The following is a 16,714-nucleotide window of genomic DNA, read 5'->3' as shown; positions in this document are numbered from 1 at the left end:
GATTCGCCGACGTCCTCTACCGCGACTTGTTAGAAGCCGGGATTCATGTTTTCATCGATTACGAAGAGATTCGACCGGGTGAAAGAATTGATGGCGAACTTTTGCGGGCGATCAATGACTCGAGGCTCTACATACCCATCTTCTCTCCAAACTACGCATCGAGTTATTGGTGCCTCTGCGAGCTTGCGAAGATGGTGGAGAACATCTCTAATCCTAGGGAAGACGAGACTAAGAAGGTGATATTGCCCATCTTTTATGATGTGAAACCAGATGACGTGAAGTTGCGAACCCCATCGTACGAAAATGACATTCGGAATTTGGAGCAAATGATGAAGGATAAGAAAAAAATTTCAGCTCCGAGGATGCGAATACATGGCGGCGAGCGCTCAAAACAGTTGGTGGCATCAGCGGGTTGGACTTGAAGAATTATACAGGGTAACCACTTATTTATGAATGGGAAAATCATTTTTTACGATTGAAAGGTAGATCTAATAAAAATTCATTAATCATATTCCAACTCCAGTTTCCCAAAATTTTAAAATTTTTTTTTAAATTTTAAATATCATGAGATATCCAAATTTTTTCTGATCTAACAGAATTATTATGACTTTGTTTTTGACCTAATTTTCATTGTATAAAAGATTGGCTTTGTTTCATCTTTTCTATGCCAACTTGATCCGTACATGTATTAAGATTTCTAATGTATGCCAGAGAACTTTATCATTGAGCTGAACGCAATTATATTTGTAAAGTTCTTTTTCAATCTCATATTGCCGTAACTCTGTTGGAATCAAAAAGATTTGGAGGGAGAGAGTGTAAACACACAACGAGAGATTATATTATACATATGCCTTGTAAAGGCTTAATGGAGTACACACATAAGACACACACAAGCTTTGCTAAGCTTATAACTCTCTAAAATCTCACTCTCTCACTGTCTCTCTCCCCACTCTAAATAAACTAACGTAACCCTATATTTATAAGCATCTTCACCACATGGACTTCAAACTTGCAAGAGTTAAAGTTGAACTTTTCTTCTTGGCAGTAAAAACGTGGGCTGCGTATCTCTTCACGTGCAAGTACTAGCAAAGTTAAACTTTGCTTCTTGCTCCTTGAAGGCTCCAGTAACAATTATACTATTATTTTAATATGTGCCCATTCATTCCTTCATGGGAACACTTGCTGCCCACGTCCAGACTTCATGCATAATGGGACTTTCATTATTATATTAGGTGTTGACTCCAACACTCTCCCTCAACACCTAATACTCTTCTTCTATAGCATTTGATATTCATCTTCTTCAGTTGCCTCCGCAACTGTGACTTCAACTGAGCTTTGCGAAGCTCGGACTTCATCAATGCTATTTCACTTTGCGTATCAGTCTTTTTTCCTTCTCATGGAGCTTTTTTTTCTACAATCTTCCATTTGTTTTTGCCCCTGGGAATCTTTTTCTCTGGGCAACATTTCTTGAGCCTTTGCAATTTCTTGAGCTCGTACCGGAGCTTCTCCTGCTCCCTTTCTTTGAGCTTGAGCTCCTTGTCCTTTTGCTTCAGCATTTCATCCTTCTCTTTCAACATCTCCCGCATCTCTTGCAGTTCCTTCTCACGACCGCTTGATGAAGCTGCTTCTTGCTTCTTCGAGCTTGCCCATGGCTTGCTCTTCTTTGGGAATGTCTCAATGGCTATCACATCATCTGCGTTGATGATACCGGTGGCTACAGGATCTTCTTGCTCCTTTGCTGCAACAATCGCTTGGAGACTCCATTCTTCTTTACTATGGTTCTTCTTCTTGGTAAAAGTGGTAGCTTCTCCTTTTACCTGCTTGAACCAACAGACTCTAGCAAAGTGGCCTACTTTGCCACAAATGTAGCACCGCTTGCTATGCCTTTTGTTGTCTTTGTCACAGTCTTGGTATGCTCTCCCTGGTTGAGTGCTCCTCGCTATTGGTCGCCTTTGCCAATCGCTATGACTTTTCCACCGTTTGCCATTCCTAATGCCGACATCATTTCTCCATTGGCTCTCGAAACCTCTTTTATTTCTAGAGAGAGTACGCACATCATCCACGGTACATGCTAGCACCACATCTTCGTCATTATTGACGATATGTGCATGTTCTATCACCTTTGCTTGACATTCGGATTTGTAATGTCCGAATTTATTGCACTTGAAACACCTGACTTTTGACTTCTCACGTGTTCTATATCTTCTGGTGAAATTTGAATTTTCACCCCTATCTCGGGTACCTCCATGACCTTGTCCACCTTGATAATCTCCTTGATTTGATTGAACAACCCGACTCTGCAATACTTGCTCGGGATACGAACCGATGGACTTTTGATTCATTCTTTGCTCATGCGAACATAATGAACCCATCAACCGCTCCAACGTCATGGTTGATATATCTTGGCCTTCTTCGATCGCCGCAACCACGTAGTCAAATCTTTCAGTCAAAGACCTCAAGATTTTTTCTACGACTCGTACATCTTGGAGCTCTTCACCATTAACCCTCAGTTGGTTAACGATGGTTTGTACACGATCAAAGTAAGCCGAGATAGATTCAGAGTCATTCATGCGTAAAGACTCAAAATCTCCTCGAAGTGTTTGGAGCCGCACCCGCTTGACACGATCATCGCCTTTGTAGGATTTTTGCAATATATCCCATGCTTCTTTCGCTGTCTCCGCACTCGATATTTTCTCAAATATCATCTCCTCCACGGCTTGAAAGATCGTAAATAATGCTTTCTGATCTTTCTTCCGAGTTTCCACCAATAAATCTTTCTCCGTCTTTCTTAAAGCATTGAATGCTTCGGCATCGGCCACTTCGATGTAGCCGTTCTCCACTGAGTTCCACAAATCTTGGGATTTGAAAAGAACCTTCATCCGGACGGACCGCTTGTTGTAATTCTTTCCGTTCAACTTTGGGAGTAGCAGTTGAACAGAGTTGATGGAAGCCATTGCTAGCTTTGAGTTCACGATCCTTGATCGATTGTTCTAGGTTCTCGGTCTCCAGCCACTGGTTTTGATACTCCGGTTCCTGACCTCCTAGGCTCTGGCACTCCAATCCTTGGCCTGCTCTGGATTCACGATCCCTAACCGCTAGCTCTGACACGGTCCCTGGCCGACTAGCTCTGATACCAATTGTTGGAATCAAAAAGATTTGGAGGGAGAGAGTGTAAACACACAACGAGAGATTATATTATACATATGCCTTGTAAAGGCTTAATGGAGTACACACATAAGACACACACAAGCTTTGCTAAGCTTATAACTCTCTAAAATCTCACTCTCTCACTGTCTCTCTCCCCACTCTAAATAAACTAACGTAACCCTATATTTATAAGCATCTTCACCACATGGACTTCAAACTTGCAAGAGTTAAAGTTGAACTTTTCTTCTTGGCAGTAAAAAACGTGGGCTGCGTATCTCTTCACGTGCAAGTACTAGCAAAGTTAAACTTTGCTTCTTGCTCCTTGAAGGCTCCAGTAACAATTATACTATTATTTTAATATGTGCCCATTCATTCCTTCATGGGAACACTTGCTGCCCACGTCCAGACTTCATGCATAATGGGACTTTCATTATTATATTAGGTGTTGACTCCAACAAACTCATCACGCATTTATATTTTGATTCTTCTACTTGATTTAAAGATCAAACATTTCTTCCTCGATTCCTTCAACTTAAACTTGTAATGGAAATTCATGTTAGTGATTCATCACCTTCCTGAAGTTTTGGGGTTAACGTTGAATTTTTATCGAGTCTTTAGTCCATCTTATTCTAGTCCCGGTTCGATTTGTGTCCTTTTTCATTGGATAAATTGTTGTTGCAGCTGACCTATCTCAGAAAAAAAAAATTGCCTCATAATCATAAAGATAAATTTTAATATCTATATATAGACATGTGATAACCCGTATGATTACTAGGTAGAGCGACCATCAAAAGTAAATCAAAGTAAAATTCTTAAGCGATCATGGGGAACGCGCGCACGTATTTCATGACATTTTGATGGAAATTAATTTTTATTGTTTTAAGTAAAATAATAATGTGGTGATAAATTCTTAATGTCCTTGAAACCGATGAACATTAAAAGAAAATGATCTCGCAAAATTAAATGCGGTTTAGTATTATTATTTCGGTAAAAAATAAAAACACTTTTTTCTTACAATTTTTTCTTATATTGGTTTCTACGGGGTGGTTCTTTCTTTGATACAATGATAAAGTATCAACATTAGATTCCTGGCTCCATCACTTAACTGAGTAATATCTGCGTTTTTGATTAGTTTATGAAATTGATCTACAAAAGAGAAGTGAAAAAGGCTTGTTGTAAGTTTGAATAGGAAACACTTATTTATATACTCCTTTTCTGTCTTCTGAATTGATTTTGCGCAAGAATTTTTTATCTCGTAACATAACAATAATATATTATGATTACGTTATTCGTCCATATTTTTAACGTTTCCATGAGAACAATGTTTAAGATAATTAGATTGGAATTAGTTGACTTAGTATATGGTTGGTCAACATGCAAGGAAACGAATTTGTTACCTTTTCACAATTGAAGCTGTTCAACTTTGTGGCAGGGACGGGCATCTAAGCAAGAAGGTTGTTGATGAGGTTGTGAATAGGCTCCGGACAAGACAAATAAAAGTGACCGAAGATTTAGTTGGAATGGAGAATCGAATATCGGCAATAAACAATTTATTAGACATCGATGCTGGTGGTGTGCGGCTTATTGGAATTTACGGGATGGGTGGCATGGGTAAAACCACACTTGCCCAAATAATCTACAACCAACTGTGTCCTCACTTTGGGAAAAGCTGTAGCTTTCTTCGTGACATAAGGGAAACAGCAAAAACCAAGGGCTTAGTCAAGCTGCAAGAACAATTATTGTCCGATATCTCTAATTCTACAGTGGCTCACAACATTCGTTATGATGATGATGGGATCAAAGCGATTGAAGGAACAATTTGCAACAAGAAGGTACTGGTTGTTTTGGATGACGTTGATGACGGCAACCAAATTCAAAAACTAATTGGAAGGATTTCTTTGTGTCCTGGTACTAGGATACTTGTTACCACTAGGGATAGTGGGGTTTTGAATATTAGGGGACTTGAGTATAAATTCAGGCCTTATGAATTGGAGCGGTTGAGTGATGAACACGCACTTCAACTTTTTAGTAAGCATGCCTTTGATGTCGACTCTCCTCTAGAAGGTTATGACGCTCTTTCAAAAGACATTGTCCATACGGCAGGAGGCCTACCTTTAGCTCTTCAAGCAATAGGTGCATCGCTTTATGGTCAGAAAAAGAAAAAAATATGGGAAGAGATGCTGCAGAAGCTAAAGACAACACTCGATAAGGATGTCTTGGAACAATTGAAGATAAGCTATGATGCCTTAGAAAAAGATCAAAAACAGATATTTCTCGACATTGCATGCTTTTTTATCGGTTGGCAGAATAAGACTGAACAAATCTTTATGTGGGACAATTGTGGGCTTCGCTCAGAGCATGCTATTGATGTACTTACTAGGAGGTGTATGATAAAGGTTTTAAATGATAATGAATTTTGGATGCATGATCAGTTTAGAGATCTTGGAAGAGCAATTGCTAAAGAAGAGGGTACTAGGTTGTGGGATACAGCCGACATCATTCGCGAATTAAGTTCGATAGAGGTAAAGTATGACCCTATTTGAATAGAAAATTGCTTACCCTGTTCTTAATTGAGGATTCACGTTTCTGAGTTGGGAGATATTCTTCTATTTCATTTTTCTTCTCTCGATAATATAAAATTGTGGGATATTGACATATTCCTGCTCCTGCTCCTCAATGTCATTGGCAGAAAAAGCAAAACGTTCATGCACTCTGTTTTCACCCGCAATGTCGCCCTTGTATAACTGTCACTGCGAAGGAAATTAAGCGGTTCCCGCATCTACAGTTTCTTTGGTTGAATGGCGTACGCTTGCAAGGCGACTTCGCGAGCTGTCTTTCCAAGTTGAAATGGTTTGATTTGTCCCATTTCACTTATGGCATCGATGATCCACCGTTTATGCCAACCAATTTGCATCTGGAAGACGTAGTTCTGTTGGATACTTATGGCTATGAGTGGACAAAAGATGCGATCAAGAGCCTAATCAAGGTATGGTAGAATCCCCCTCAGTCTAATTTTCTTATTCTATATTGAATGAATTTACAGTCTAATTTTCTCATTTAGTGAGAGTATCAAATGAAAAACGATACAAGTCAGGAGCCTAAATCCATATTTATTTCTTGTATAGACATCTAATTCTCTGTCTTAATGTTTCATCGTCTTTTGTAGGAGGCAACGAAGTTGAAGGTTCTCAGCATTAATTCATGTCGTTTGACACAGGAGACACCAATCTTTTCCAAACACTTAGTTTTGGAGAAGTTGAGTTTTCTTTACTGTTATTCTTTGAAGAAAATTAGTTGCTCTATTGGGAAACTGAGGTTGCTGACTTACTTAGAATTTTGGCATTGTAATGCACTTGAAAAATTGCCTGAACAAATTGGCGGACTAAAGAATCTTCAGCACCTCTCTTTTTTTAATTGTCAAAGCTTGAGGGGACTCCCTGACTCAGTTGGCAAACTAAAGAATCTTCAGCACCTCTCTTTTAGGTGTTGTCAGAGCTTGAGGGGACTCCCTGACTCAGTTTCAAAATTAGACTCATTGATGGAACTGGACCTAGATGATAAAACATTTGACCCATCTACGAAACTGGACCTAGATGACTACAATAAGATTCAAGAGTTGCCGGAGCTCCCAAAAAGTTTGGCCACTCTGAGGTTTTCATCTAGATCGTTGCAGAGTATCCCTGACGTCTCAAACCTTACTAATCTAGTTGAACTGCTCCTATCGGATGGTTATTCAAATATAACTAAATCTTGCGACTTGTCATGGATTGGGAGGCTATCCAAACTGAGAAAGTTGGAATTGTGCCTTTTAAATGTCCCCGCAACATCCATAGAGTGGGGTTCCCTTTCCCTGCTGGAAGAACTTCGTCTCAATAGACTAGACCTGCAGAAGCTGAAACAACTTCCATCAAGCTTGAGAGTTCTAGAACTCGGAGTGACTCAAGTGAAACAAGTGGAACTCGATGGGCTTCCTAATTTGGAAAAGTTGGTGATCATAAGCTGTGAACACGTCGCAAGAATATCCATTACATCAAGTTTGAATAAACTCAGAGATGTTGAGGTGTTCGATTGCCCCAAGCTAGTCGAACTTCAATTTCACGGTGTCTTAAAATCGATGGAGAGTTTAGATAATTCGGATAATGAATCTTTAGAGAGGTTGGTTTGTCTATCGGAGGAGGAGCTAGGATGCAATGAGCTACAAGCTCCCGAGTTGACTGATGGTTGGAGGAGAGTGTCCCTTGTCTCAAGCTCCCTAAAGATGCTTCGAGAACTCGAGCTGTCATCTTTCCTAGGGCCACAAGAGATTCAATTTGTTTCAACGTTGGAAGCATTGGAATTTTTTTCTGTTTCCGATTGCAGTTCATTAAAAAGGTTAGGAGGTTTGTCAAACTTGAAGAATTTGAACCATTTAAGCATTAGGTCGTGCCCGACGCTGCAGGTTGTTGAGGGCATCGACAAGTTAGAGCGTTTGGAGTATTTGGGGATTAGTGACTGCAGATCAGTGGAAAGGATTTTCGAGTCATCAAGCTCAAAAATACCAAAGGAGTGCAAGATACAGATACATGATTTGGGGCAGCTACCCAGCTCTGGCGACGGGGGATCATTCATCACTTGGGAGTGTTATAGACAGATGATTTTGAAGGCACAAACACAAGCGGCGGACTCTACTATCGAAACAACTTTCCCCGAAATAGGGGATCCTCTATTGGAACAGGTACACCTTCTGTTTATTCATGGATCATCATTGTTTCTTCTGCTTTATTCGCTTTTTATTTCTGCTCTAGACAATAACATGATTCTAAAATGTGCAACCATGAAAAATTTCTCATTAAAAATTTCCATTTTACTAGGAATTTTATTTGCTATACTCGTGTCAACTTTGAAAGCGAGGTCAAGGTTCTTACATCATTAACCGTCTGACCGATAGAATACTCTCCTTCCTATTTATGCTTTTAGTTCATTCCGTGCTTATCACAATTACTCAAATGACATGGAACCTATTTTTTAGCCCAAAAATTGATGATGAAACTTCATGAATTCTTTTCCACCTGATAAAATCAATATAATGCAATAGGATCATGCAATCTAACAAAATCACGAGATATCAGAAAATTAAAGAAGAAATAGATTCAACACACCCCAATTTACATAGTCCAGTTCAAAGAGTGATCTAAATCCATAGGAACAGTAGCAATGATACGCTACAAACTAGCAGATTCTAACATAAAAAATAATCTCTTGATTCCAAGCTCTGATTCCACCCAATCGTGATCCAGTGTTTCGCTCAACTTCTAATGCTTCTTTTTCCAAACTAAAAATGCAATATGTAATAATACCAATTTCAAGAAGATATAATGTGTAATAATACCAAAAAGATTTGAAAATAGGGGTACAACGCATCCTATGCATGTCCTCAGCTCCATTGTGCGCTTGGTTGAGCCATGCTAGCTGGTTTAGGCTCCTGGCAATTAGGCTTGACCCAATGTGGCTTGACTCACTAGTGCCTTTGCAAGCGTCGCGACCCTCTGAACGCCCATACACATGTAGATGCCTATTTGCATCCCTTCACTTGAATCCAAGCTGACATTTTCGACAAATCTCGACATCGGCTCAAGTTTGCAGCCTAGTCATGGTCGTGATTCGTCACTTTACATTGCTAAGCTTTTGTCACTTTACATTGCCATGCTCTTCCAATGCCTTCCTTGGACAGCTTAAGTTGCATCATCTTGCCATGTCATCATGTCATGTTGTATGCCACATCATTCATCGTACATGCCATGTCATCACCTATGCCACGTCATCGCCATGTCATCGTCATGTCACATGTCATGTCATTTAGTTTTGGCCACACTACCTCTCCTTCTTTTGCCATCCCTATTTTTGGCCTCGATCATTGATGAAATTACCCGTCTCGTAACAAAACCTTCCAACTCGTATCACAACCACTAGAGCAACAACATGACAGCTAATAGATCCATCACTCTCTAGGTTGCCTACTTGACTTGGGTCCACTTACCAACTTACTACCAGGCTACGTGAACTGCTTTCCCTATTATCCTAACGAATACTGAAGGACCCATTCCATGTGTACACAAATTGACCATATAAATTACCAACAGCATGTGAAAGATCAAATCTAGTACTATACGTACATATGGCATATACCTCTAACAATCAACAGTACTAGCTTGTGAAATACGATATATATGCTCCACCTCCATGTTGATGCACAATGACAACGTAAATGATGTCTTAAACGTGCGATGCACAGTTACATATTGTGGTGCTTCGAACTTCTCTCGTGTAACTCCTCTGAGTCATTCTCAACATTCCAATTTTCCTATCTCTTTGCATTTCTATATGCGACACCTCCTCCGCTTCTCCCAAATTCCCCAACCAGATTTCCTTATTTTCTTAACTTATATGTCAAGTCTTGGGAAAGTTGTGAAGAAGTAAATCAAAGCCCAGCAGTTGCTCCGTTCCAATTTCGAGGAAATGAAGATATGCGAATTTGTAAATGCTGCTTGATTCTAATAGATTTATGTTCGATTGATGCTTTAGAAAGCATTCATAGGTTAATTAAGGGTGAAGAAAACTCGTTACGTTGTTTCTTGGTAGGTGCTTCAAACTAAGGATTATTGTCGTTTGATATTTGGGGAATCTGTTTTCTTCTTTGATGTCAACAAGGATGGCGACGATGACGGGAATGGTGACGGCGATGGCGATGAGGATAGGATAAGGATGAGAATGAGGAAGAAGAAGAGAGGGAAGATGAAGAAGCTGAAGAGGAGGTAAGAGGCCACAACAACCTAAAACTCAGCTGAAATCTATTCTCTATTCAGAATTCGTGCTAATTTTCTGAAATGCTGAAAATAAATCTAGCAAAGAGTTATTGCTCTAGATCGTGAGCTTGCTGCAAATAAAAACTGTGATTGAAGAAATTGATTTTGAAACTGTCGGTTTACAATCTAAAGAAGGGCTTTCTGCGCATCATGGTCCTCTGCTTTGCCCTACTTTCTTCAAATTTAAGTACCTATTGATTGAGAAGAAAAATAAGATAAAAAAAATTCACGTAAAAAATATTTTATTTGTCAATTTGAACGCAACTAAGGGATTATGTTGATTCTTGCTGGTTGCTTGCTTTTGGGTGTTCAAACTAGGGGATTAATGTCATATGATATTTGGGGATTTTGACCTTTTCTTCGTAAGATGTTTAATCCACTTTAAATATGATATTTTCAAGCCTCTCTCTTCTCAGCAAGATGATGGTGAGGATGATGATGGCGACTAGCACGACAATGCGTAGGAGGTTCTGCAGTCATCTTGCGGGCATTTACAAGTTCATTAAATGGACAATGCCGAAGAGAAGGAGGAAGGCTAGAGGCGAAGGCGAATCGATGGCAACAACGAGAAAGAGGACGAGATCGATGATGAAGAAGCCGAATAGGAGGTAAGAGATGGAATAGAATGATGTCCTTGGCTTATTTTTTCCTATCGAAACTTGGGGCGTGAAGACTGACTAGTAGTTGAAAGTGTGTTAATGCCCATATCCGTTCGATCTCGAGAGTTGATCGGCGAAACCACCTCAGTTTCTTGTCTCTTTCATTCCTCAGTAGCTTTTGTTCTTTTCCTTTTCGATTGTTTGGACATTATTCACTCCTTCATTTTCTCTCCATAAAACGACAATGGTGTGTAAGTGCCCTATTTATGGCACGCGAATTTGTTTGGATTTTATTGGTTAATCTCTTCTGATTCAGTGTATGCATCTCACTATGTCGAGAGGTGCCTCGTAGGAACATGCTTCATGAAGATGTCTTAGCTGATATTGTTCAAGACTCATTGGTTTACCACTCCTTGACCTCGAATAGTCATCAAAACAAGACGAATGTTCTTTTCCCAAACCAAATCCTTCAACCTTGGCCTTTAAGCTAAACGGGTGATTCCCAGAATTCTTTCCAGAATTGTTCATGGAGGTAGGCTTGAATAATTAGGGATTTCATGAAATATAATTTTTTTTTTGGTCGGTCCTACTTAAGTCATACTCTAATTCTCACTTTCAAACTTTTGCTCTACTTCCTCGAAATCCACACTTGAAACTAAACCATCCCCACCCTCAATCCCCTCGAGAAGGTGGAGATTTGAATCCCCCACCTCCTCATTCCATACTAGAAGGGTGGCCACTAGGGCAAACTCTAATGGTTATGAAATTTAATTTCACTTCCACCATTCTTGCTCATCTTCGAAGTATTTAAACAAAAGCAAGAACATCTCATTAGGAAAGGAATTCAGTTTCATTCTCATATACAAAACTCTCAAAAGTTGATGTGAAGACCTCTCAAAGGACCAATTAAAGATGGCAATTTTTACCAATTGTGACCTTCCCGATGTGGTGTTGGGAGCGGATTTAGAGGTCATGTCAAGTCGGCATCCCCAAATGGCTCGAGTTCTTAGAAGCCCTTGCTTTGCGTGACATTGATGTTTACATTTTAAATTCGACTAATCCAATGAGCCGCTACTAACTTGCTAGGGTAGACTAGGAGTCGAGTGAGACAAGGGAGACTATTTCACTTCCCACACAATCAAATATTTAAGATCGGGACATGAGACATGATTATACTAATTGCCTAATTAGTGCCCTTTTGGTACACTAACTTAATTGATTTGTTTACCTAATATCCTATATTTATAATATATCATTGCCCTATACCATTGAATGATGCCCATGTATAAGCACGCAATCAAGGGTAAGTAAACAATCATATTTTACAATAAAAGTAGAGTATAAGGAAGTAAGCCGATAAAGTGTTAAGTAAAGAATGCACATGCTCTTGTTATTAAGCCCCCACATAGCAATCCCATGAGGTAAATTCAAAATGAGTCTAATTCCTTGTCTAAAAGATAAATCTATTTAAACCTATTACTAGATCAAAAGTAATCACTAAAATTCCTAAACTATATACACACACTAATTAAATGAAACTAAGCTAAGTCTTGTGCTAAAACTTAAGCAACCTGATCAAGGTCTTTGTTTCGTACCGTTTTCAAATTTTTTATTTTTCGAATATTCTCTAATTTTTTTTATTTAGTATTTTATTACTTTTCAATTTTTATATTCTGAAAAGCAGGGACTCAGGCTGGGCCCTTGGGCCCAATCCGAACATGGACTAAACCTGGACACATAGGTTGGGCCACGGACACGAGTGGGCTTATTTAAAACAAACCCACTTCGAATAGGAAACTCATCGAAGCCCATTTGGTTGAAACTGATTGCAGCAAGCCCATTTTCCCTTCTAACAGCAACGAGTATCTCCCATGGGAAAACCCATTTCCTCATTTTTTTCTCCATCTCTTTCCTTTGTTACTCTTATTGCAGACTGAAAAGGAACACCTAAAATGAACATTAACTCCAGAACATTCGAGGTTTACCGATGGTCAACACTTTCGATCTTTAAGCCGAGAACCATTTATCCACCGCCGTTAGTCATGTCCATCCGTCACTGGTCCGCCATTGTCAACTACCGCCGTCAACCTCCCGCAGTCGCTAGAGCGACCACCGTCAATCATCGGCCACAATCTCTCACGCGCGTACACACTAGGGACTTGATGACAAGCATCGCTAGACATCCGAACTTGCATTATCGCCTCCAGTCATTTCTCATCGGCGGCACCATCAACAACCACCGGAATATATCACCTCACGCAGAAAAATACGGTAGAAGAAGGAACTGAGATTCGTGTTCCGTAACCATGATCATATTGAGAGAAATATTTGCATCCCTTCACTTGAATCCAAGCTGACATTTTTCGACAAACCTCGACATCGGCTCAAGTTTGCAGCCTAGTCATGGTCGTGATTCGTCACTTTACATTGCTACGCTTTTGTCACTTTACATTGCCACGCTCTTCCAATGCCTTCCTTGGACAGCTTAAGTTGCACCATCTTGCCATGTCATCATGTCATGTTGTATGCCACATAATTCATCGTACATGCCATGTCATCACCTATGCCACATCATCGCCATGTCATCGTCATGTCACATGTCATGTCGTTTAGTTTTGGCCACACTACCTCTCCTCCTTCTTTCGCCATCCCTATTTTTGGCCTCGATCATTGATGAAATTACTCGTCTCGTAACAAAACCTTCCAACTCGTATCACAACCACAAGAACAACAACATGATAGCTTATAGATCCATCACTCTCTAGGTTGCCTACTTGACATGGGTCCACTTACCAACTTACTACCAGGCTACGTGAACTGCTTTCCCTATAATCCTAACGAAGACTGAAGGACCCATTCCATGTGTGCACAAATTGACCATATAAATTACCAACAGCATGTAAAAGATCAAATCTAGTACTACACGTACATATGGCATAAACCTCTAACAATCAACAGTACTAGCTTGTGAAATACGATATATATGCTCCACCTCCATCCTGATGCACAGTCACAACGTAAATGAAGTGTTAAACGTGCGATGCACAGTTACATATTGTGGTGCTTCGAACTTCTCTCGTGTAACTCCTTTGAGTCATTCTCAACATTCCAATTTTCCTATCTCTTCGCATCTCTATATGTGACACCTCCTCTGCTTCTCCCAAATTCCCCAACCAGATTTCCTTATTTTCTTAACTTATACGTCAAGTCTTGGGAAAGTTGTGAAGAAGTAAATCAAAGCCTAGCAGTTGCTCCGTTCCAATTTTGAGGAAATGAAGATATGCGAATTTGTGAATTTGTGAATGCTGCTTGATTCTAATAGATTTATGTTCGATTGATGCTTTAGAAAGCATTCTTAGGTTGATTAAGGGTGAGGAAAACCCATTACGTTGATTCTCGGTAGGTGCTTGCATTTGGGTGTTCAAACTAAGGATTATTGTCGTTTGAAATTTGGGGAATCTGTTTTCTTCTTTGAGATGTTTAATCCACCTTAAATATGATATTTTCGAACCTCCCTCTTCTCAGCCAGATGATGGTGAGGAGGATAACGATGACAACAAGGATGACGGTAGGCAGGATGACGATGACGAGGATGATGACGAGGACAATGAAGATGATGGCAAGGATGACGATGACAACGACGAAGTGCGTGAGGACCATGAGAATGATGACGGTGAGGATGATGAGGTCAGCAATGTGCATTCGTCTCGCGGGTCTTCGCCGGTTTGTTCTGAGGACCAGGATGATGACGATGACGATGACGGCGAGGATGATGAGGGCAATAATTCGCATGAGGTTTTGCAGTCATCTCACGGGACTCCACCAGTTCATTTTGTGAGCGATAGCGATGAGAACAATGATGTCAACAAGGATGGCGACGACGACGGGGACGGCGACAATGATGGCGACGAGGATAGGAAAAGGACGAGAATGAGGAAGAGGAAGAGAGGGATGATGAAGAAGCTGAGGAGGAGGTAAGAGGCCACAACAACCTAAAACTCAGCTGAAATCTATTCTCTATTCAGAATTCGTGCTAATTTTCTGAAATGCTGAAAGTAAATCTAGCAAGAGTTATTGCTCTAGATCGCGAGCTTGCTGCAAATAAAAACTGTGATTGAAGAAATTGATGTTGAAACTGTCGGTTTACAGTCTAAAGATGGGCTTGCTGCGCATCATGGTCCTCTGCTTTGCCCTACTTCAAATTTAAATACCTATTGATTGAGGAGAAAAAAAAGATAAAAAAAATTCACGTAAACTTTATTTTATTTGTCAATTTAGACGCAACTAAGGGATTATGTTGATTCTTGCTGGTTGCTTGCGTTTGGGTGTTCAAACTAAGGATTAATGTCATATTATATTTGGGGATTTTGACCTTTTCTTCTTAAGATGTTTAATCCACCTTAAATATGATATTTTCAAACCTCTTTCTGCGCAGTCATCTTGCGGGCATCCACAAGTTCATTCCATGGACAACGATGAAGAGGAGGAAGGCTAGAGGCGAAGGCGAATCAATGGCAACCACGAGAAAGAGGATGAGATTGATGATGAAGAAGCCGAATAGGAGGTAAGAGATGGAATAAAATGATGTACTTGGCTTCTTTTTTCCTATCGAAACATGGGGCGTGAAGACTATGACTAGTAGTTGAAAGTGTACTAGTGCCGATATCCGTTCGGTCTCGAGAGTTGATCGGCGAAGCCACCTCAATTTCTCGTCTCTTTCATTTTTCAACAGCTTTTGTTCTTTTCCTTTTCGATTGTTTAGATGTTATTCACTCCTTTCTTTTCTCTCCATAAAACGAAAATGGTGTGTAAGTGCCCTATTTATGGCACGCGAATTTGTTTGGATTTTATTGGTTATTCTCTTCTGATTCAGGTGTATGCATCTCACTTTGTCGAGAGGTGACGCTTAGGAACATGCTTCATGAATATGTCTTAGCTGATATTTTCGAGATTCATTGGTTTACCAGTCCTTGACCTTGAATAGTCATAAGAACAAGACGGATGTTCTTTTCCCAAACCAAATCCTTCGACCTCGGCCTTTCAGGTAAACGGGTTATTCCCAGAATTCTTCCCAGAATTGTTCGTGGAGGCAGGCCTGATTAATTAGGGATTTCATGAAATGTAATTTCACTTCCACCATTCTTGCTCATCTTCGAAGTATTTAAACAAAAGCAAGAACATCTCGTTAGGAAAGGAATTTACGTCTTCATTATCATACACAAAACTCTCGGAGTTGATGTGATCGCCTCTCAAAGGACCAATTAAAGATGGCAACTTTTAATTGTGACCCTCCAGATGTGGTGTTGGGGAGTGAATTTAGAGGTCTTGTCGAGCTGGTATCCTTAAACGGCTCGGGTTCTCAAAAAGCCTTACTTCGTGTTACATTGGTGTTTACATTTTAAATTTGATTAATCCAATGAGCCGCCGCTAGCTTGCTAGGGCAGATTGGGAGTCAAGTGAGATAAAGAGAGAATATTTCACTTTCTAAACAATCAAATATTTAAGATTGGGGACATGGGTCCGCCATTGTCGACTACCGCTGTCAACCTCCCGTGGTCACTAGAGCGTCACCGTCGGTCATCGGCCACAATCTCTCACGCGCGTACACACAAGGCAGAAATAAGGGATACTAATCTTGCTAGGCACTTGATGACAAGCATCGCCAGACATCCGAACTTGCATTATCCACCTCCAGTCATTTCTCATCGGGGAGAACCATAATGCAGAAAAACATGGAAACGAAGGAACTGGGATTCATGTTCCGTAACCATGATCATATTGAAAGAAAAATTACACCTACTGGCTACAAAATTAACATCAACATATATAAATCATCAATATACGCTCTGGTCGACAGATATCAAAGCCTATTTCACAAGAATGTTTCGAATGCATTTCCTCAAACACATTGTAGGCATTGCAAAGATCGAGTCTAGTATGAAATTGAAGCTGTTTCTCGCTCTAAAATCAGCATTAGAACAAAAATGACATTGCGAATCATCAAGTAACTGTTGGAAGATATGCGGCTAGACAGAATATTTAATTGATTCTGATCCAATTTGTACAGATCAATTAGAATTAAATCTAGGATAGATTGATTCGTGGGATATTTTATTTCCTTGTTCA

At 40.0% G+C, this 16,714-nt stretch overlaps 1 protein-coding gene across 3 annotated transcripts; it reads left to right on the top strand.

Annotated features, from left to right (window-relative positions):
- The first annotated feature begins 309 nt into the window (after nt 1-309).
- LOC104428909 (disease resistance protein RUN1-like) lies at nt 310-15,460 on the top strand. 3 transcript variants are annotated; one of them, XR_005545772.1, is made up of 6 exons: nt 310-435; nt 4,580-5,669; nt 5,837-6,133; nt 6,314-7,861; nt 14,118-14,562; nt 15,024-15,460. XR_005545772.1 is itself a non-coding variant. In XM_039300588.1 (6 exons), the coding sequence occupies exons 2-6, from the start codon at nt 4,668-4,670 to the stop codon at nt 15,154-15,156; spliced, it is 3,429 nt and encodes a 1,142-aa protein (XP_039156522.1). In that variant the 5' UTR covers nt 310-435; nt 4,580-4,667; the 3' UTR covers nt 15,157-15,460. The 3 variants fall into 3 exon arrangements, 2 of the variants coding, with proteins under 2 accessions (XP_039156522.1, XP_039156523.1); XM_039300588.1 differs by having other exon boundaries at nt 14,114-14,562; XM_039300589.1 differs by lacking the exons at nt 14,118-14,562; nt 15,024-15,460 and adding exons at nt 9,835-9,938; nt 10,406-10,903.
- Nucleotides 15,461-16,714: the final 1,254 nt, after the last annotated feature.

The sequence above is a fragment of the Eucalyptus grandis genome, chromosome 8 (assembly GCF_016545825.1).
Source record: "Eucalyptus grandis isolate ANBG69807.140 chromosome 8, ASM1654582v1, whole genome shotgun sequence".
In the NCBI taxonomy this organism is placed as follows: Eukaryota; Viridiplantae; Streptophyta; class Magnoliopsida; order Myrtales; family Myrtaceae; genus Eucalyptus; species Eucalyptus grandis.
The sequence above is the reverse complement of the archived record's forward strand: the minus strand, read 5'-3'. Positions and strand labels throughout refer to the sequence as shown.